Below are 22,586 nucleotides of genomic sequence, written 5' to 3'. Positions count from 1 at the left end.
CCTTCCCTAAAAGGCATCAGTGAACCAGAGGGGATTTTACAATATTTGATGATAATTTCATGGTCACCATCACTGAGTCTGACCCAGTATTAAACTTTTATTTGAAAGATCCAATCAAATCTATTCCTTTAACCCAGACTCGTCCATTCCTTTACAGTAGCAAGTAACGAAAAGTTTATTTTCTGTCTCTACAGGGCAACAACTTGAGAACAATATCCAACACCACTCCCACTGTTGGCCTCATTCTCCGTCTCATTGCCTCTGAGGTAACATTGATTGAAAACAGCTTTACCTGTGTTAACATTCCATTACATATTAATAGCTCCACAATGTGTGGCTGCGCCTTTCGCTTCTTGGGCCCTAACTTCTGAAACTTCTTCCCCAAACCTCTCCAGTTCTCCTTCCGCATTTGAATGCAGAGGAGCCGGTGTTGGACTGGAGTGGGCAAGGTCAGAAGTCAGATGACAACAGGTTATATTCCAACAAGTTTGTTTGAAAGCACAAGCTTTTGGAGTGCTGCTCCTTCATCAGGTGAAGCTTATCAAGCTAGTAATTTCAAATAAGCCTGCTAGACTATAATCTGGTGTCGTCTGCCCTCTGACCATTTTAATGCAGTTCTCCAAACACATCCCTTGTATGAGAGGACACGGTGCGAAGCTGGATGAACACAGCAGGCCAAGCAGCATCAGAGGAGCAGGTAAGCTTGACGTTTTGGGTCGGGACCCTTCTTCCTGCTGTGTTCATCCAGCTTCACACCGTGTTATCTCAGATCCTCCAGCATCGGCAGTTCCTACCATCCATTGTGTGTTTTTGTCTAATAATGGTTTTCTAGGTCAACGGTGCTTTACAAATGGCAGTTGTTGTTGAAAGCTCATCTTAATATCTATTCATTCTTGTTCATTATTTCCCACAGTTGAAATTCTTCATCACCCTTTGGCTTTTCTTCTTCCTAAATGTTTCATGTTTTAATCACCTGACTTTAGCTCACTGATGTCTCTCTGAATGCTTTTAACCTTGGTTCTATGATGGCCATTAAACCATCATCCATTCCAACAATTAAACATTTTAGAGCAAAATTTTCAGTTGCATGATATTCCCTACATGGTGTAAACCAAAGAAAAGCTACAGTCAGAACACAATTCCTAATTAGTCATTGGTGAAAAGAGAGACATAGAGTCATGGAATCATAGAGCTGTACAGCATGGAAACAGACTTTCCAGCCCAACTCGCCCATGTGAACCAGATATCCTAAATTAACCTAGTTTTATTTGCCAGCATTTGGCCCATAACCCTCTAAACCCTTCCTATTTATAAACCAATCCAGATGCCTTCTCAATGTTGTAACTATACCAGCCTCTGACAGTCCATTCCATACACACACCACTCTCTATATGAGAAAAGTTTCCCCTTGGGCACCCTTTTAAATCATTTTCCTCTTGCCTTAAACCTATGGCCTCTAGTTTTGGACACGCGCCCCCATCCCAGAGAAAAGATTTTGACTATTCGCCTTATCTATGCCCCCTCATGATTTTATAAACTGCTATAAGGTCATCCTTCAGCCTCTGACATTAGGAAAATAGTCCAGTTTATTTGGCCTCCCCCACAGCTCAAATCCCCCTCCCCTGACAACATCCTTGCAAAAGTGTTCTGAACCCTTCCAAGTTTACAGCGCTCATCAGGACAAATGCAAGAATGCTAAATTTTGCATGATCACAACAACTTGTACCACAGGACAAAAGAGTACTGATTGGCTGGTAAGCTAATTGAACAAGTCATTGTCATAGAGGAAAGCAAAAGTGAACTATAGGCTCCTTGGGTTCCCAGGAATTCAGAAAAAGAATCCAGACTCTACCCTATCCCAACTGCTTGCAGAGTACAAGTCCTTCTGAATGACAGTATGTCACTTGCAGAAAGAGCACATTATAAGCTTGACTGATCATCTAAAACTAGTTGACAGTGTAGCTATTAGCACACTTGGGATTGCTCAGCATCCTTCTCGTCTGGAGTAAATTGTAACAATCCTTTGAATCGTAGCATTTCTTGCAATTTTTCCCGATGATTGCAGGATAAAAGGCATGAAAAAATGATTGGCAACACGTCTCTGCTTTCAGCAATGTTCAAGTTTTGTATGACCAAGTGACTAATTACTAATCGCGCAAATGGAAAAATAATCTATCTTGAAGGACGCAAACCATTACATCTGATTGGTGAAAACAGCCTTGACAGTATAACTTATGGTTGATATCGCTAGCAGGCACCGGTCTCAGACTAGCACCACAGGATCATCTCCTTTCCTTCAAACTGGGGGGGATGGATAGACTTACTTGTCGTACCCAAAAATATTGGTACTTCTGGCTGTGTAGCACTTTACACTGGCTGTCGTCATTAACTTGGAGACAGTACAGAGCACAGATGCTGGAAACTAGAAACAGTAAATATGGAGCTGGAAAAGCTCAGCAGGCCAAAGAGCATCCAAGGAATAGGGAAGTCAATGTTTCCAGCTGAAACCCTTCATCTAGGAGGGGGATGGGAGCCCAGAAATAAATAGAGGGAGGGGCAGAGGCTGGAGTGAGGGTAGATGAGATGGAAATAGGTCGAGGCAGATATGGGGGTTGTTGTGCTTGTTTGGCACAAAAGATGAAGTGGATAGATGAGTTGGTAGATGAACAGGTTGGTGGGGGGTGGGGGGGGAGATTTTTGAAGCTGGTTAAGTCAATATTCAGGCTGTAAGCTCCCAGGACGAAATTTGAAGTGTTGTTCCTCCAGTTTACCTTTGGCCTCACTCTGACAGTGGAGGAGGCTAAGGATGGACCAATGGAAGGGTCATTAACTATCGCCTACAAAAATCCCAAAGAGGAAGAAAATTGCAAAAATACATGATGGGCAAAAGAGAAAGCGCCAACAGCTTCATTTGAAATGGTGTCTATGTCTTGGAGTCTCACCTTGCGGTGAATAAGCGTGAATACTTCACTGAAAATCTGTAATGCCATAAAATGATTCACTGTCCTTTTGATAGGCCCACAGCTAGTGGCATAATAAACAATATGAGGATAACTATAGCAGAGTAACTATCTTGGGCAATAAAGTTATATTTCTCAAACACTTATGGTAGAGAATAATCACTCCCCTGTGATGTACAATATCTAGACATTCAGTAATAACAGATGAGCACTTGTCAGAACTTGCAATCCAGCACTATAGAAATAACTGAGAATAATTAATCAACAAACTTTCTGGTGCATGACATCCCCTGCATGAAGTAAATCATTAAAAAGCTTCAATTAGAACATGATTACTGATTGGTTGTTGCTGAATAGAGATACATGTTACACAAATATCTTGAACACATCAGGACAATTGCAAGAAAGCCAAATTTCAAATGGCCATAACAATATACTACATGAGAAAAGAGTGCTGTTGGCTGGCAAGTTAATTGACCGAGACATCACTGTGGTAAATAGCAACGATGAACTCTAGGTTTCCCAAGTTCTCAGGAATTCTTAAATAAAAGTCGAAACTTTAATGCGTTCATGGAGTCAGACCCTTTGGCCCAATTTGTCCATGCTGACCAGGTTTTCCAAACTAATCTAAACCCACTTGCCTGCATTGGCCCATATCCCTCTAAACGGTTCATTTTAATGTACCTGTCCAAATGTCTTTTAAATACTGTAACTACACCTGCATCTACCACTTCCTCAGGCAGTTCATTCCACATACATACCACCATGTGAAATAATTGCCTCTCAGGTCCCTTTTAAATCTTCCTCCTCCCACCTTAAAAACAACGCTGTCTAGTTTTGAACTACCCCACCTCAGGGGAAAAAATTTCTTTGCTATTCATCTTATTTATGCCCCTCATGATTTTATAAACCTCTATAAGATCACCCTTCAACCTCCAATATTCCAGTGAGAAAAGTCCAGCTTGTCCAGTCTCTCCCGATAACACAAACTCGCCAGTCCTGGTATCCTCCTTGTAAATCTTTTCTGCACCTTCTCCAATTAAATGATATCCTTCCTTAATAAGGTATTATAGGATATAAGATATCTTCAGTAGGAAAGAAAGATGTGCATTCGTATGGTGCCCTTTGCAACTGCAAGATGTCACAAAGCTCTTTTCCTTTTAGAGGGGTTGTCCCTGTTGTAGCGTCAGCAACATGGCAGCTAATTTGTCCACAGCAAGCCCCTCCAACAGCGACATGATAATGACCAGGTCGCTTTCATACAGCAGCACTTCACAAAGTTTTTCCCCACTGTGATCCCTGTTCTAGGCTCGAAGAATTTTGAGATCCTGCAGTGAGAACACTTAAGAGCACTTGGTGGGGTATGAGTGACTGGTCAGGAAATGTAGTGGAAGAATCTTAATAGCAGGCAAAAGGGTGAGTAGACATGAGAAGATGAGAGTGGGGGCCCAGGGAAGGGAGTGTTGGAGGTGGTTTAATAAGGGTGGTGGGAGGGATAAGGGAATTGGGAGAGGAGGAGGTGAGAGTTGGGGGGGTTGCTGGAGAGAATTGTAGAGGGTTAAGGGTTGAGGGAAAAGTTAGGGTTTGGGGAGGGAAGTTTGGAGGGTAGCGTTGCAGGAGTGGGGAGGGGGAATGTCAGGAGCTGTGCGAGCACTAGCTATTGCAGCCTTGGAGATTGTGATTCCAAAGTCTAAGCTTGCAACACCATTAGGCGTCCTGAGCTCTCTAATTTGGGACACACTGACTTATAGTCTCTGATTTTTTTTATATCTTACAGTCCTCTTCTTGGTATAATTCTGTCATTGGTGGCTGTGCTTTGTTTCCTTGACCCTAAACTCCCATGCTTCCTTTCAGGCTCTTCCTCTCCTTTTTAAGATGAGTCAGAAGACACACAATTTGGGATTTTTTTGAAATTACAAACTTAAGGAGCGCTGCTCCTTCATCAGATGAAGTGGAGGGAAGCGCGCAGACACAGAATTTATAGTCAGAGAGACTTCTGACTTTGTCCATCCCAGCCCAATACTAACACATCCCCATCATCCTTTAAGATGCTTCTTATAACCTACCCCTTACACCAAATCTTTGATCATCTATCTAAATACTTTGCATGTTGTGGTGCAAAGTTTTTTTCATCACTGGAATATCTATTATTAATTGGATTAAGGCATTTTGCTGCATTAATGGCACGAAATAAGTGCACATTGTTGTTTAGGAATGTTGATTTGGGAGATGAATAATGCCGAAGATAGCAAGGGATCATTGACATGCACATTGAAGGGCAGATTGGCTCTCAAATGAGCCCCTTATTTGAGGAGCGGTATATCTGATAATGTAGCACTGCTGAACTGGGAATATCAGCCAAAGGTTTGGCACTTGAGTTGGGCTTGAATCCTCACCCTTCAGAGCATACCATTGAGTAGTTCAAATTCAACCTGACTAACAGTCAACAGAGTAAAAGTCAGGTGACTTCTCTAAACTGCCAAACTTGTGCTTCCCAAAAAGTGAATTTGCAAACCTACTTCATTATCCATATTCCTTTTTCATTCCCAACATTTTTGAGGTTATTTTCTAATTCTCCCTTCTTCCCATTGTCTTTCGACCAATGTGTCTGGTTCTGCATGTTCCTTTCCCCCTCTGGTTACTGAACTGATTGGAGTGAGTACCAATTATTAAATTTCCTCTTTTTTTGTTCAGCCTCCTGCTGGAGCACAGAATGGACAATGATCTCAGTTTGCAACTTTCAGAATCACCCTCCAACCTTTTGACAGCACCTTCCAAGCACATGACTTCCATCATCTAGAGGAACAAGGGCTTTGGATACAAGGGAACACCACCACCTGCTGGTTTCCCTCCAAGCCATGGAAATATGTCGCTGTCACTGGGTCAACATCCCGAAGTTCCCTCCATAGCGGCATTGTGTGTGTAATCCCATCACAAAGACTGTAGCACTTGTAGAAGGCAGCTCACCATCGCCTTTTTCAGAACAATTAGGGATGGGTGAAAAATGTGTGTTGTTACATTCTTGAAACTTGGATATAGAAAAAAAAATAGTCTGACTTGATTAGTTGCCTGAGACTTGGTTTTTGTTTGAAAGTGGAGAATTAAAGTAGCTTCCAAGAGCAAGAGTTTGTGTGGGAGAATCCATTGAAGGAGAAACCCCTTGTTATTATATCTGCTTAAATTGAAATTGTGGCAGTAGTGAAGGTGGTGATAATGATTCTGTAGAAAGAAATCTGTGCTGTAGAGGGAGTGCAGCAGAGGTTCACCAGGCTGATATTGGGGATGTCAGAACTCTCCCCCCCCCCCCCTCCACCCAACAAGGAGAAATTATCTTGTATTCTGTAGGGTTTAGAAGGATTAGGGGGGATTCTGATCGAAATGTATAAAATTCTATCAGCGCTGTATAGACTAGATGCAGAGATGATGGTTGGGGTCTCTAAAGCCAGGGGGCACAGCATTAGAATCTGAGGGAGACTGTTTAAGACCGCCATGAGGAAATATTTCTTCACTCAAAATAACCTGGAATTCTCTACTTCAGAAAGCTGTGGAGGACTGAGCCACTGAATATATTCAAGAAAGAAATAGATGCGTTTTTAGATTTAAAAGGCATCAACGGGGATATGAAGTGCAAGCAGGAAAATGGCATTCAAATGGAAGGTCAGTCATGATCATATTTAATCATGGAAGATGCTGTAAGGGCCAAATGGATTATACCTGTTCCAGGTTTCTACAAGTGAATTTTTAGGGGACAAGTAAGGGTTGTTTGCAATGTAAGAAGAGCAAAATATGGTCATGATTCTGATGCATATTTTAGATTTTGAACAGTATTTGCTGAACAATGCACTCCTTGAAATTATATTTGACTTAAAAATCTCCTCTTTTCATATCTAGTGGAGCGTGAGGCCATCTAGTTTTTCTTTCCCCCGTAGTGTGTTGCCAGTTCAGTCTATCACCAGAGTTTGTAGCTTTATTATAGCTTGATTGAGTAGGAAACTCTCCAGTAGTGTGTGTATATAGGATGCTCAACCTGTTTCCCACATTACTAACACAGATTCACTGTGCCATCAAGGCTTGGGGTGGGACCTGAACATGGAGTTTCTTGGTTAAGAGGCAGAGACGCTATATACGGCACCATAGGACCTCCCTGTAAGGTCTGGAAATTGCATGAGAAATAATACTGAAATATTCATCTGCTGGACAGGAAACTAAAGTAAATACGTTAACTGTTCTGTTGAAAAAACAGAGGGAAGTGTTTCAGACAAATATGGTGGGTACAAAGCAGCACTACATCAAATCATTTCAGTTTCTCATTGGAACGTCTTCTGCTGAACTTCATTTCACTTCAGTGTGTCCTTGTGATAAAATACCATGCATTAAGATGATGTGGTATAAACCATAATGATATGGAGATTTTATTGATATTCTGTGGGTGCCTTGGGGTTTGGTTGCTGAGGAGTCCATATTGGTGGTACTTATGAGTGATTGCCCATGGGTCATATCGAAAGACTGTGCGTGTGATACATTATTCACAAGGGTACAACTTGGTGCGGAATTAATTCATTTTATTACAGCGGCTTGCCAAAGTAAATTAACAGTTTCAGCCAAGCACTAAACTATCAAGGTATTTATTTTCGGATGATTGTTGTGGCCCTGTTTTATGGGACAGTCATTTGTATCCTTGATGATCAGCCTTGTGTATAATTTAACGTTTGCAGCGGTCACTGTTTGAAATTCTGTTATTAAATCCAAACCTCCTCAATAAAGCTGTCCCTGGCTAGTGTTGCTCTATCACAGGGGCAACTTGCAACTTTTTGTACACTGGTCTACGTGAATTCTGTCAGAGGGAAAACCTGAAAAATATTGATTCATTGAGCCACTTATGGATTTATTTGCATAGTGCCTTGGTAGGATGGTGGCTCAGCGGCTAGCACTGCTGTTTCAAAGCACCAGGTCCCGGGTTCAATTCTCGAGTGACTGTCTGTGTGGAATTTGCACATTCTCCCCGTGCCTGTTTGGGTTTCCTCTAGGTGTTCCGGTTTCCTCCCATAGTCCAAACATGTGCACGCTAGGTGGACTGGCAATGCTAAATTGCTCATAGAGCCCAGGGATGTGCAGAGTAGCTGGGTTAACTATGGGAAATGCAAACTTACAGGGATGCTGTTCAGAGGGTTGTGTGGACCCAATGAGTCAAATCGCCTGCTTCCACACTGTAGAGATTTTATGATTCCTATCACCGTAGAACCATCTTCAAGAGCTCTGCAAAGAAAGGTTTTGAAGTGATCTGACTAGTTTTATGTATGTAAAAGGAGCAGCTGTTTCCCCATCTTGAGATTCAGTGAAAACACAATGGTTTGAACAATAATATGATTTCCTTTTGTCATGGGATTAGGTGAGGGGAGATATGTAGAGGAGCAGCTTATCACAATGTGCAGAAAAGGTGTTGCTGGACATGCAAACCATTGAGGATGTGAAAGCTGGGCCATTGGGATAGTGAGGGATGTTGACACAGAGCTTGGTTGAAGTAATGTGTTCTGGAGGAGCTCTTAAGAGCGTGGAAAGAGAGAGGTACGAATATTGGAAGTTATTTGGAGAGGGGGTACTGTTGAGTAGGGCTAAGACAGCGTTGGAGAAGCAGAATACAGAGGAGGGCAGAGATAGGAAATGGCTGCAGAGCCTTAATTTGGTGATGGTATGGAGATGCCAGTGTTGGACTGGGGTGGACAAAGACACACGACACCAAATTATAATTGAACAAGTTTATTTGAAATCACAAGGTTTTGGAGCAACTTCACCTGATGATGGAGCAGCGATCCAATGGCTTGTGATTTCAAATTAACCTGAAGGCAGCATAACCTGGTGTTGTGTGACTTCTGACTTAGTTTGTTGAGGATTTGTACATGTTGTATACTGCACCAGTTTGGCCTCAGCGCTGTATCCAGCTCTGGGTGCCACAATTTAGGAACCATGTGAAGGCATTGGAGAGAGTGCAGAAAAGATTTACAAGAATGATTCCAGGGAAGAGGAACTTTTAGTTATGAAGATAAATTGGGAAAGTAGGGGCAGTTTCCCTCGGAGAAGAGAAGGGTAAAATGCGAATTAAGAGACATGCTTAAAGTCCTGAGTGGTCAGGGAAGAATAAACAGGAAAACTACCGTCTCCATTGACATAAGGACCTGGAACTGAGAGCTCAGATTAATAGTAATTGGAAAGAGAAGCAATTGCAAGGTGAAACAATTTCTTCAGCAACTATGAACAAACAAATCAGGAGTAGGAGTAGACCATTCAGCCCTTTGAGCCTGCTCTGTATTTCAATAAAATCACGGCTGATCTGACTGTAACCTCAAATCCCCAGTCTCTTCTACCCTTGGTAATCTTTCACCCACTTGCTTAACAAGAATCTGTTTACCTCTGCTTTTAAAATAATCAAGGACTCTGCTTTTCTAGAAAAGATTTCCAAAGCATCTCAATCTTCTGGGAGGACAAAATTGACCACAGCTTGTTAATGCTGTCTGCAACCTACTCCTCGACTGATTGCTTGGGTGCTGTGACAGTGTCGAGGGGACAGTCATAGGGATTTTGCCGCTCTGTCTACCCAGCCTGAAATCAATGTCTGCACCAACATAAAAAGCAGGCAAAAAGAACATGTGCTTCATTTTTCCATATGGCACTGACCAAATCTCACCTCCTACTCCACACCATTAGTTGACTGAGGGTCTACAGGAAGCACAAATTATATTCTTTGGCTCAGATTGAATGAGCCTGGGAACAAACTCCCTTCTTCCTGGTAAATAATGATGGACCATTTTGCAGGAGGGATGTCCTTTAAGGTGTAAGAAAGGGGAGCCAAATTATGACTGATTAGTAGTCAGGGTAAAGAGCATCTAAAGCAGATCACACTGAGAGCCCTGTATTAGCCTCTTCATCCTGGCTGTTGGAGGAAAATGATGCCCTCGTTGTCATGAGCCATCTGGGATTTCAGTAGATGGGTAGTATAGGTAACTAGCTCCCAGGGGATTGTCTGAATAAACAAGATCAAAGCTGACATATTGGTTATGCATTGAGCTGGATGGAAGTTCAATAATGACCTTCTGGAGTGTCATCTCTCCTGGTGCGTGAGGCATCATTTAAAAGCCAGTCCCCAAGGGTAGATCTGAGGTGCTAATGGCTAAGAACCCTTCTGCATATATTACTGAGTCTTGAAATGTAAAGGGATGGAATGAGGTTAGAAAGATGCCTTATTAAGCAGATCTGCTGCTGCTAGTTCAGCTCTCGCGGCACTGAGTATAAGTCTCCTACAGGCCATCCACAGAGTTAAAAAGTTTTGAGTTGAAAGGGAAAATGAATTTCAGCTTCTAAATTGTAAGACTCATGTTCATCCATACAGCTTTCCCCTCATTTGCACTGCACAGTTTTGCAATCAGCCTTCGCGGATAATTACATAGTATTTAAAACTCAGAAACTGGCCATTCAACCCACCTGGTCTTTGCTGTTATTCATACTCAAAGCACCCCCTCCCACCTTACCTCATCCCATCAACATGACCTTCTATTCATTTCCACCTCACTGGTTATCTCACAAATTAATTTCTCCTGTCCCAGATTTCTGTGATGTGATTAATATCCCCAGGCCACAACATTCTGGCCAGCAGAGAGAATAAGAAAATGTTTGCTAAATATTTATAGCCATCTTGGTTAATTGTGCAAGTGAATCATTGGCCAAAAAACACAGCTGAAGAGTGTTTCAGAGATAGTAGAAACTGCCTATGCTGGAGAATCTGACATATCTGACATAACAAGGTGTAGAGCTGGATAAGCACAGCAGGCCAAGCAACATCAGAGGAGCAGGAAGGCTGACGCTTCGGGCTTAGGCCCTTCTGAAGAAGAGTCTAGGCCTGAAGCATCAGCCTTCCTGCTCCTCTGATGCTACTTGGCCTGCTGTGTTCATCCAGCTCTACACCTTGTTATCTCTATGTAGCTGAAGAGTGTCCCCTGTTTGGTACTGGTTCTTTCAGTAAAGTGAAAATTACATTAGTTAGTAACTAAACAGAACATTTCCTTCAATAATGCCATTTGGAATAAATTCCTCATGAAGGCTAAATTTAAAATAAATCTAAAATGCAATGGGAGTCAAATTTTGATTTAAACTATTCTTTTGATTGTGTGTTTGCAACACTGGAATTCCACTTGCTACAGGGCAAATTAGATACAGATTACTCCATTCTTTATAAATAAAACTTAAAAAATAGTTAATGTTTATTGTGAGGGAATTGGGTTCAGTTGTACAAGGAACTGATGAGACAACATCTGGAATACTGAGCACGGTAATGGTCTTATTTAAGGGAGAATGTAAATATACTGGAAGCAATTTGGTAAAAGTTTACCAGATTAATAACTGAAATAGGCTGGTCTTATCCTCATAGGCTAGACTTGAATCTCCTAGAGTTTAGCAGAGCAAGAGGCAACTTGATTGAGACATACCTGAGGAGTCCCAACAGGACATGTTTAAGGATATTTCCTGTTGTGGGAACATCTAAAACTAGGGATCATAGTTTAAAAATCAAAGGCCACCTATTTAAAACAGATATGAACCTAAGAGTTTTCTCTGGGGTCATGAATCTTTGGAACTCTGAAGCCTCTTATGGAGTATTGTGTTCAGTTCTGGTCGCCTAGTTATAGGAAGGATATCACTAAGCTATAATTATTTATAAGGTGAAAGGAGGGAGATTTATGAAAGACATAAGGGGCAATTTTTTTTTACACAGAGGATAGTTCATGTGTGGAATGAACTTCCAGTGGAATTGGAGGGTGTGCGCACAAACAGCATTTGGATAAGTAAATGAAAAGGAAAGCTTTGGAGGGATATGGGCCAGGAGCAGACCAGTGGGCGTGGCATTGTTTGGAATTATGTTTGACCTGACTGGTTGGACCAAGGGGTCTGTTTGCATACTGTATAATTCTGTGACTATAACAGGTGATGGAAGAAGAGATTTTTGCTAGTTTTAAGGCAGAGGTGGACAGATACTTTGTAAGCAATTGGGTGAAAGGTTATTGGGGTAAGCAAGGAAGTAGATTTGAGATTACAATCGGATCAGCCGTGATGTGATTGAGTGGTGGTGTTTTGAGGGGCTGAATGGTCTATTCCTGTTCCTTGTTTGTATGTTTCAACAACAGCTGAAAAGTGTCTGGCAGATATCCATGCTTTTGGGGAGGAATTCTTTCCACTGAGAACCTATTGGGTTGGATGTAACACATCCCAACAATTTGAAGAAGAGCAAAGGAATTATCCCAACATGTGATGGCTCAAAATAATGCCTCAAGTAGTAATGCATAAAGAAGTAGATTACACAATCATTATCACATTGCTGTTTTTGGGAGCTTGCTGTGCATCACTTAGTTGCTTTTTTTGTATATTTCTGGGGACAGCAGACTTCATGGGCTGTGAAGCACTTGAGGTTATACTAAGGTCATGGAAGGGACTGTACAAATGCAACTATATCTGGGGTGGCTAAGTGGTTAGCAATGCTGCCTCACAGCACTAAAAACCCAGGTTCAATTCCAGTCTGTGTGGAGTTTGCACATTCTCCCTATATGTGCATGGGTTTCCTCCACTGTACATTGTTCAACAGCAATTGCAAAATCTTCTCTATGGCTACCGCCCTCACTTTTCTTTGTGTCCTTTTTCAAACCCGATGCCCTTTGTTTTTGACCGAGTTGTCTGGATAATCTTCAGCATGAGAAATATGCCTCTGTTTCCATCATTTAACAACAACTTTAGTGAAATGGCTGCGATGGTGGCATTCTTTGCGGCACGACCGTGTAATAAGGTTCGAGCTCCCGGTTTTGTGACTAATGAGTTGGATACATCAGGACTCGGGGAAAATTAATGCCTTTGTTGATCGGTATTTGCCTGCCATCCCCTCACACATTCCCACAGGACCTCTCCTGGACAAGAGCTAATTGAATAAAAGCGAGAGAGGCGGGCCGTTGGAACGCAGTTCAGAGTGGGATGGCTGAGAAAGCAGCTGAGTTCAGTTCAGTTCAGTACCTTGGACAGCAGCTGCATTCGCCTCACGTCTAACCACAGAAAGCTGATAAACTGTTGCATTTTACATGATCTGAGGCTAATGCACGGGCGATGCTGTATTTCCATTTGACAGCGCCCGGGTCTAATTCTCTGATGTTGGAAAGGAATTGCTGTTGTGTTTTTTTTTGTTATTGTGTATGCTTTTTAAAAAAAAAACAGTTTAAATTTCCCTAATGAAACGAAAACTTCCAACCAATTTTAAAATAGTAGTAAAGTAGAAGAAGCAAAGAACAGCAGCTTAAAGCTGTGCTGTTTTTGCAGACTGGAGAGAGATGGCCTTACCAATAGAGACAACAAATCAACGTGTATCTTCACTCCCCATCCCGGAATTTAGAATGTTAAAGGAGTTCAGCTGAAGCAAGTTGCTGTCACGGTTCACACGTTTAGTGAATTTCCAGCACTAATTAGATATGTTGTTCTTTACTCGGTACAACGCCTGGTTCACAGAAGAACTGTGCCCTCAATATTGCATTCTGTCAGTACCAGGCCTGGATTGCAGCGCTCCCTCGGCACCTCACTCACTCTCCCTTATCGCCTTACACTCAACATAACACTCCTTCATCACCTCACTCTCAATGCAGCGGTCCGTCGGAATGTCACTCAGGTTACAGTGCTCCCTCAGCACCTCACTCTCAATATAGCTCTCCCTCAGCACCACACTTTCAACACAGCACTCCTTCAGACTACACTCACAATACAGCGCTCCCTCAGGACTACAATCAATACTGTACTCCCTCAGCACCAAATTCTCAATGCAGCACTCAGTCAGCACCTTACTCACAATGCAGCATTGCCTCGGTACTGCACTCACAATGCTATACTGCCTCAACGCTGTGTTCTCAATTTGTCATGGTCTCAGGACTGCAACTTCAATACAGTACTCTCTCAGCTCCCAGATACTGCCAGTCTCTCAGTACTGCATTTTAGTGCAACTTTCTTTCAGAACTAGACTCTGCTGCATTCTCTAAGTACCACAGTCTTAGTTCTGCAATCTCTCAGAAGTGCAATACCAATAGACCGTTTCTTAATTCAGCACCTTTAATATAGTGCTCTGTTTGTACTTCAATCATAATACTGTACGGCATCCTCAGTGTAGCACTTCTAAGAAATGCACTGTCAATGCAGCATGCTGTCATAACAGCACTTCAATACAGTATTCCATCAGCACTACATCCTCCATACTGCACTCCAGTGCAGCATTCTTACAGTGTTTCACACTCTACTAGAGTCTCAGGGAATAGGGAATATCCTGAGAGTTTTCACCTGCTGTACAGCACCTGCTTTCACACACCAGCTGCTAGCATTACAAAGTGCAGAGGGGAGAGGAATATCAGGGAAATTCACTTCCCTCCCCCATCTCCCATATGAATCTAAAACCTTCTGCAGTGGGAATCATATCTGAGCCAATCTGTTAATTTTTGCAGCAGAAGTCACAGTGATGATAACGGATCACTTTAAAAAAAAGTTTGTGGATACCATTAAAACAATCACTTGATGAGTGTGTTGTTGTGAAAGCCTAAATGGGACATTATGTAATATTACAACCACTGAGATGAACTTGCATTTTAAATTCTCAAAAGTTAGATTCAATACTGATTAAAAGCAACATTTTTTCTGTTTAATTCTGTTCATGTTGCCTAATTCAAAAATGTTTGCTTAAACAGGACAGTAAATGCCATTGCGATTCCAGATTACTGAGCTAGCCAGTATTGGGAGGCGTAATTAATTCAGAGCAAGACCATTGAGTCTTCCTTGGATTTGTGAATAAGTTATCTACGTCAGACTGACTAACTGCTTTAAGCTGATGTCATCAGCACTTGCTGGTTAAACAGAACCAAACATCTGTGTCCACCATTCTCAATTCTTAAAACATTGTAAATTTCTGAAAATAACACGTAGGAAAATGGATGGCAACATGTGTTACTGGATCAGTGATCTAGGGGTCTGGACACATGCTCTAGTGACGTGAGTTCAAATTCCACCAAAAGTTGTAGAGTCATAACAATTTACAGTATGGAAACAGGCCCTGTGGCCCAACCTGCCCATACTTCCCAGTTTTCACAGCTAAACGAATCCCATTTACCTGCATTTAGTCCATATCTCTCCATACCTATCCCGTCCATGTATCTGTCCAGGTATTTCTTAAATGACAAAATCGTACTCACCTCCACCACTATTTCTAGGGCTTCACAGAGGCTCAGTGGTTAGCACTGCTGTCTCAACAGCACCAGGAGCCCAGGTTCAATTCCAGCCTTGGGTGACTGTCTGTGTGCAGTTTACACATTCTCCCTGTGTCTGGGTGGGTTTCCTCCAGATTCCCCCCACAGTTCAAAGATGTGTGGGTTAGGTGAACTGACTATGCTAAATTGCCCATAGTGTCAAGGATGGGATATGGGTGTGTGTGTGGTCGCCATTTTGCAACGTCACTGAAATCCAGTGCACACAGTGGCTATGTCTTAAATTTCTACGTGTTTTTGCAACACAGTCTGTATCACCTATTTGATCCATTGTGTTGGTGGGAGGCTTAATGCTCATGTGGGTACAACATGGCTGAAAAGGAGGGGCTGGTTGATGATATGTAGGAGAACATGTAAAACCATGATAAGAACTTAGGAACGTAAGGATTGAGAGCAGGATTAGGCCATCTGGCCCATCGAGCCTGCTCCACCATTCAATAAAATCATGGCTGACCTTTTTGTGGAATCGGCTCCAGTTACCTGCCATCTCACCATCACTTTTAGTTCTTAATTTTAATTCCTTTACTGTTCAAAAATGATGTGTGAGTCCATAGAAATGTGATCATTGTATATAATAGGTCAAGTTATACACTGTGATTTATGATGTCCAACTTAAATAAGGCAAACATTTTATGATAACCCCTGGTATGGGAAGATATTTCCAACCCTAATTTTGCATTCTATTATTGATAACTCCCAGCCTCAGGTCCTTCATCAACAATTCACCATTGTTAACATTCCTCTTTGGGTAAGATTAAAGTGTGGGCTGACTTCTGGCACATTGTGTAGGATCCATGTCTCTGGGTTAGAATTACTGGGACTACAGAGTGTGCATTCCCCACATCTACCAGTCAAAACAAATTTGCCAACTAGTCAACGCTATCTTCTCATTCAGTGTAAAACATTGGTCCACTTTTTACAGAATCACAATGGTGCTTGCATCAGCTCTTCTGTGAGTAATACTGCTCATGTGATGAGTCCATTTCATAGAATCTGTACAGTGTGGAAGCAGGCTGTTTGAACCTACACAGCAGCACCCCCCCCCCCAAACAGCATCCCACCCAGATCCTCTGCCCTACCCTATCCATGAACCTTACATTTCCCATGGCTAATCTACCTAACCTGCACAACTTTGGGCTATAGGTGGAAACCCACACAGACATGGGGAGAATGTGCAAACTGCATACAGATAGGCACCTAAGACTGGAATCGAGCCCAGATTCCTGGTGCTGTGAGGCAGCAGTGCTATCCCCTGTGCCACCCATTGCTAACCACATACTTTTTCCCTATATTCCTACACATTATTTCTGCCCAAAAAATTATTGAATGCCTTCTTGAATGCTTCAAATGAACCAACTTCCACCACATAGTGGCTCAAGATCCACCTCTTTCTCAAGGGTAACTAGTGATGGGAAATAAATGCTGACCCAGCCAGCAAAGCCCCCACATATCATGTTTAAGAAGTGTTTACAGGCTGTGTATTCCATACCCCAACTTCTCACTTGGATTTTTTTTCTTGAATCACATTTACTGCTTTTGCCAATCACTTTAAATCTGAGTCATCACGTTCTTGATCCTTTTGGAAGCAGGAAGAGCTTCACTCTATCTTCTCCATCCAGCCTTCTCATGATTTTGAGACCATCTATCAGATCTCTTCTTAACCCTCTCTCCAAGGATTGTAGTCACAATTCTTCAGTCTACCCTCATAGCTGAAGTTTCTCATCCCTGGAATTAATCCTGTAAATCTCCAATGCATTCATATCTTCTTATCATCTGGCAGATAGAACTGTAGACAATGCTCCAGGTGAATCTAACTAATGTTTGATGCATTTATATTGGTTTACTTATGAAGGTCCTGGTGAGTGAACGATGAAGTGGTTTGATAAATTGTGTCCTTTTCAGCAATGTTGTGATTATTGTCTGTGAGATTTTGAATGTGTGCCACACATTTTGATCCATTACAAACTCAAATTCATTGATTCAATGTCTAAGGGGCCAGTGTTGGCTCAATTTGACCTCATAGTCAGAGGGTTGAGTGTTCAAGATCCTTTCCAGAGACTTGCATACAGAATCTGTGCTGATGCTACAGACCACTGTTGAAGGAATGTTGCATTGTCAGAGACGTTTTCTTTAGAAACCCAGGGTGCATCTCAGCAAAGATCCAGCAACAATGTTTTGAAAATGAGCAGCAGTTCTTCTGTTGCTCTGCCATCATTCACCCCCCAACCAATACCATCAAGAAAACCTAAACCTACTATTCATCTGGTATCTGCTTGTGGGATCTCTGTGTGTGCAGGTTTCTTGCTGCATTTGCCTGCATTACAGTATTGCCTATTCATTAGTGAATCCCAACACTGAGATGGTGAAGTTTGAAATTTGACACAACTCTGATTCTTGGTAGTTCCTTTATCTATAGAATGCAACATTATCCATGCCTGGTTCTATCTCACTAATCCAATGGTACAGCAGTCTCTTTTTATGCTCTTCTGGTTAAATCAGCTGAATGTATAAACTAGCTAACTAACTGACTGCCTGTTAAAGGGGGGTTGTGTCAAAAATCACATCTTCAAAGGAAACATAATTGAATCATGTTGGAGGGGGAAATGAGGTACTCCAGACTTCCATGAGTCCCCTTTTGCAATATTTTGATAAACTAATCGGGAGCTATTAATCACATTAACAAATGAAGTGCAATTAGCATCTCCTTAGAGGGGCATTGTAACAAAATCAAAGCTCAAATGAAACTTTTAATGTTTAAATGGAAATTGAGAATGCATTGCCAGAACTAAAAACAGAAATTGCAGGAAGAGCTCTGCGTTCCGAGGAAGGGTCACTGGACCCGAAACATTAACTTTGCTTTCTCTCCACAGATGCTATCAGACCTACTGAGCTTTTCTGGCAATTTCTGTTTTTGTTGCTGATTTTTAGCATTTGCAGTGATTTTATTTGGTTTTATTTTTATTTAATGCGTTCCAGACCCTATGGTTCCCAGTGTGTCGCATCGTGTGCCGATAGACACAGTGTGCTCCCTCTCCAAGGACAACCAGACATGGAAGTAACTTCGGTAAAGGGGCAGGCAGACACCTTCCCATAACACGTGCTCCTGGGCTTATTGATGGATCCCTTGGCCAGACCCAGGAGTAGACCATTCCTCCTTTATACTCTTCTAATAAGCAATTAGTTAGACCCAATTAAACCAAATTAAGCAAACTTTTATAGAATAGACACCCCTTAAAGGGGATACTGTTTATAAAAAATGGTCAAAGCAAATTTAAAATTAAGCTAAAACGATATTTCATGAGGAAGTAGTGCACTTCAGCTCCCAGTGTGCCCACTGATCGTGGAAGCCTGAAGAAGGCCAGTGGATAATGTCCAAGGATAGCCAGGCATGGACATAGCTATCAAAGGGAGGTAGACATCAGGGTAAAACACCCCTCTCCACAGGCCATGCCAGAATATCTTGGCTGTGCCCAGCAGCAGATCAGTCCCACTTTATTTGTGCTTAAGGTATTTCAACAAGCAATGCCCTCCTCTTGTTTATGCTTTATCTCAGCCGGACATTTTATCATTATGTTAACAATTACGTTGCAGATTTTGGTCACTGATTGTGAAGAGTTTAAGGATGCCTGAGGGGCTATACAAATGCAAGTCCTATTCTCACAGTGTATCATTTATTGAGAATAGGTCATAGGCAGGGTTTTTAGACACATTTACAGATGAATCCTATTTCAAAATAATGTTCCACAGCCATTCCTTTAGAACGTTAGGCACTCGCGCAGCCTGCTTAAATCAATTTGATTAGGGATCGTCTAGAGGAATGAAACGATGTTCGTCTGGCAGGAAATGATGGGACTAAATTTCATTAACATGCTGGGTAAGTTGGTCTGTGTCTTCTTTCGAGAGGAGGCACACGGAAGGAGTGTTAGTTGAGTCGCAGAAATCGATCATTTCCCACAAAGCTCTTTTTGACCAAAGACACGGATTCAGAGAGGTGATGACATATTTCAACCTTGTAGACATTGTTTTCGTATTGCTTGTCCTCTCACTGTGTTCTGTAATTGGATCTGTTGTAGGTAGTTGCAATGGTTGGGGTGGTCGGGAAGTAAATTGCTTCTGCTCCTTATAACATGCACAGGGATACTGCCTAATGAAAACAGACTGGAATACTTGGGCTTAGTAATTAAACTAGCACCTGTAACTTGCAGAGAATCCACTCTCACCAGCTTACAGTGAATGGAGGGGAAATATAAACTGTTGTCCCTTGATTACAAACCGACAGGAGGTTGCTGCAAACTGTGCTGAGACTGAAATCTCAAATTCAGTCTTATGGTCGTGCAAGAAGGCTTGTGAAGATTGACTGTGCAGTGAAAGACTGCTTGGAGAATTACCTGCGGGATCTTGCTGTGTGTAAGTTGCCATTTTTGCCTACGTCACAGCAGACCCTGTGCTTCATGTTAACCCACTGTACGTGAAGCATTTAAAACAGCAATAGGAATATTCAATTTTTGACTTGGGCAAGGAATCTCAAGCTTAGCTTGGCGGTGAAGCCAGCTGTTTGAGTGTTGTTCTACATATCCATGGGGAATACTTGATACATCAGAGCTTTTATCTACAATGCCCCCTCTGTTACAAGGGCCCTAGCAGAGGGCATCCTCTATAACCAAACTTGAGTTGGCAGGAAGGAAGATCAGTGGTAAGTTTGTCACTTATGTTATTAGCAATAATGAACAACTTTGCATTTACATAGCGGCTTTCATTATCTTGGGACTTGGTAAAGAACTTTACAACAAGTAATTAACACTGACGCACACAGCCACTTTTGTAAATTGAGTAAACATTCTGGCCATTTTACTCACAACAGGGTTCCAAATGAGATAGATGTATGTTGGTGAAGGGGTAATTGGTAGCCAGGATGTTAGGGAGAGCTCCCTTGCTGTTCTCTTAAGTCATGCTGTGAGATCTTTTGATGTCCCCCTGAGAGAGCAGATGGGGTTAAAACTGGATCTGTGATAATGGGAACTGCAGATGCTGGAGAATCCAAGATAATAAAGTGTGAAGCTGGATGAACACAGCAGGCCAAGCAGCATCTCAGATGAAAGGTCTAGGCCCGAAACGTCAGCTTTTATGCTCCTAAGATGCTGCTTGGCCTGCTGTGTTCATCCAGCTCCACAGTTTATTATCTTAGAGCAGATGGGGTCTTGGTTTTAATATCTCATTTTACAGATGGCGCCACTGACAGTGCAGCTCTGCGTGGGGGGGAGGGGGGGCGGTGGTGGGGGTAGAATTTGCATCTAGGGTGGGATTTGTATCCTCGATATTTTGACCTAGAAGTGAAAGTGCACCCTGTTACATCAAAGTATTTCGTGGTCCCCTGTCAAAATAACTCCCTGAATGCATTCAGAACTTTTTTAAAATATATGTTTCAGAGGCTGGATTCAACTCTTGCTGCCATGGATCCCTGCCAGTTGCCTAGCCTGGATTTAAAATCGTTGGCCAGCCCCCAACAACAAGCCACAAATGCGGCATTTCCTGCGGTCAACCTGGAAATATCTTCCGGACCACACCCACCAAATAAGGAAGAGTGGAGCCTGTTACCAACCCGGGATGGAACTGCGGTATTTACAGCAACTCATTGTGAACAGGTACGCCAGAAATATTTTAATTGTTTCAAAACAGATGAGAATGTTGCTCTCTCAGAGATTGTAGCAGGGAAAAGAACAGATAACAACCAACTTACAACAGTCGGCTCTGCTTGTAACATGACTCATTTATACTTGCTGGAAGTGACGTGCACAAGGACCTGTTCTCTGCCATCAAAAGGAATATGCCAATTCTTGCACCTTAGTTTGTAGTGTGGGGCTCCAATAGTTCCCCTTTGCTTTGCCTCAGCCAACCAGAGTTGATTTGTCAACTAAATAATTTATTTATTCCAATTATGTAGCTTATGATACTCATTTGAAATTTGGTATTCTTGTATTTGTCCTGATGAGTGCAAGATGAAAAACATTGGCAACATCTGATCTGCCTCCTTTGCTTAAATATGGATGTTATATTTGTCATTTTCCAATTTTCTGGAACCTTTCAAGAATTTAGGGAATCGGGAATCTAGTGTATCTACAGTCCCATTCATAGAATCCCCTTGGTGTGGAAGCAGGCCACTCAGCCCATCAGGTCCACACCAACCCTCTGAAGAGTGTCCTGCCCAGACCCATTCCCTTCTTCTTTCCCCTAAACCCTGCATTTCCCATGGCCAATCCACCTAACTGCATATTTTTGGAGTGTGGGAGGAAACCAGAGCATCCAGAGAAACCACACAGATCCAGGGAGACCGTGCAAACTCGACATAGACAGCCACCCAAGGGTGGAATCAATCTTGGATCTCTGGTGCTGTGAGGCTGCAGTGCTAACCACTGAGCCACTGTGCTGCTTATTTGCTGATCCTTACATCTCACTAGTTTTCCATACAGTTGCTGTGTGTACACACTCGGACATATGTGTCATATGTATGCACATATATGTGTATAAGTGTATGTGTGGATGTATATATATGGTAGATGCATATATATGTGTGAATGCATATAAAAATGCTTGCATGTATGTGTAAGTATATATTCATGTATATGTATGTTTATAAGTCCACATTGTCACCTACAGCCTCTGTGGGAGAATCTTAGTCATGGGCAGGCCTGAAATGACAAACAGTAGCTTGTAAATAAGCAAGACCATCCTAAAATCTTCATCCAAGAAGAAATAGATACAAAGCATTATACATTGTCTACATAGACCTCAGCAAAGTGTTCTACAAGGCTCTGCATGACAGATTGGTCAGTAAGGTTTGATCACATGGGATCTGGGGGGAGCTAGCCAGTTGGATACAAAATTGGCTTGAAGGTAGGAGACAGAGAGTGGTAGTAGAGGATTGTTTTTCAGACTGGAGACCTGTGACCGGCAGTGTTCCACGAGGATCAGTGCTGGGCCCACTGCTTTTGGTCATTTATGTGAATGACCTGGATGTGAATGTTGGGGTATAGTTAGTAAGTTTACAGATAGCACCAAAATATGTGGTATAGCAGACAGTGAAGAAGCTTACCTCAGAGTACAACAAGATTCTGATCAGATGGGCCAATGAATGGGCTGAGGAGACCGATGGAGTTAATTTAGATATAAATCAGGTGATGCATTTTGGTGGGGCTGGACTTATACCATTGATGGTAGGGCCCCAAGGAGTGTTGTCAATCAGAGGGGTACAGGTGCATAATTCCTTGAAACACAAGTAGACAAGGTGGTGAAGAAGGTGTTTACTATG

General features: G+C 42.2%; 1 protein-coding gene across 1 annotated transcript in view; it reads left to right on the top strand.

Annotated features, from left to right (window-relative positions):
- ccdc33 (coiled-coil domain containing 33) overlaps positions 1-22,586 on the top strand; it is a 282,618-nt gene that overhangs the window by 150,742 nt on the left and 109,290 nt on the right. The window contains exons 13-14 of the mRNA XM_048520540.2: positions 195-266; positions 20,707-20,922. Coding sequence (XP_048376497.2) covers positions 195-266; positions 20,707-20,922 — 288 coding nt within the window. The remainder of the gene's footprint in view (positions 1-194; positions 267-20,706; positions 20,923-22,586) is intronic.

This window comes from Stegostoma tigrinum, chromosome 36 (assembly GCF_030684315.1).
Source record: "Stegostoma tigrinum isolate sSteTig4 chromosome 36, sSteTig4.hap1, whole genome shotgun sequence".
NCBI classification, from domain to species: Eukaryota; Metazoa; Chordata; class Chondrichthyes; order Orectolobiformes; family Stegostomatidae; genus Stegostoma; species Stegostoma tigrinum.
This window is presented reverse-complemented; position numbering and strand designations above follow the sequence as displayed.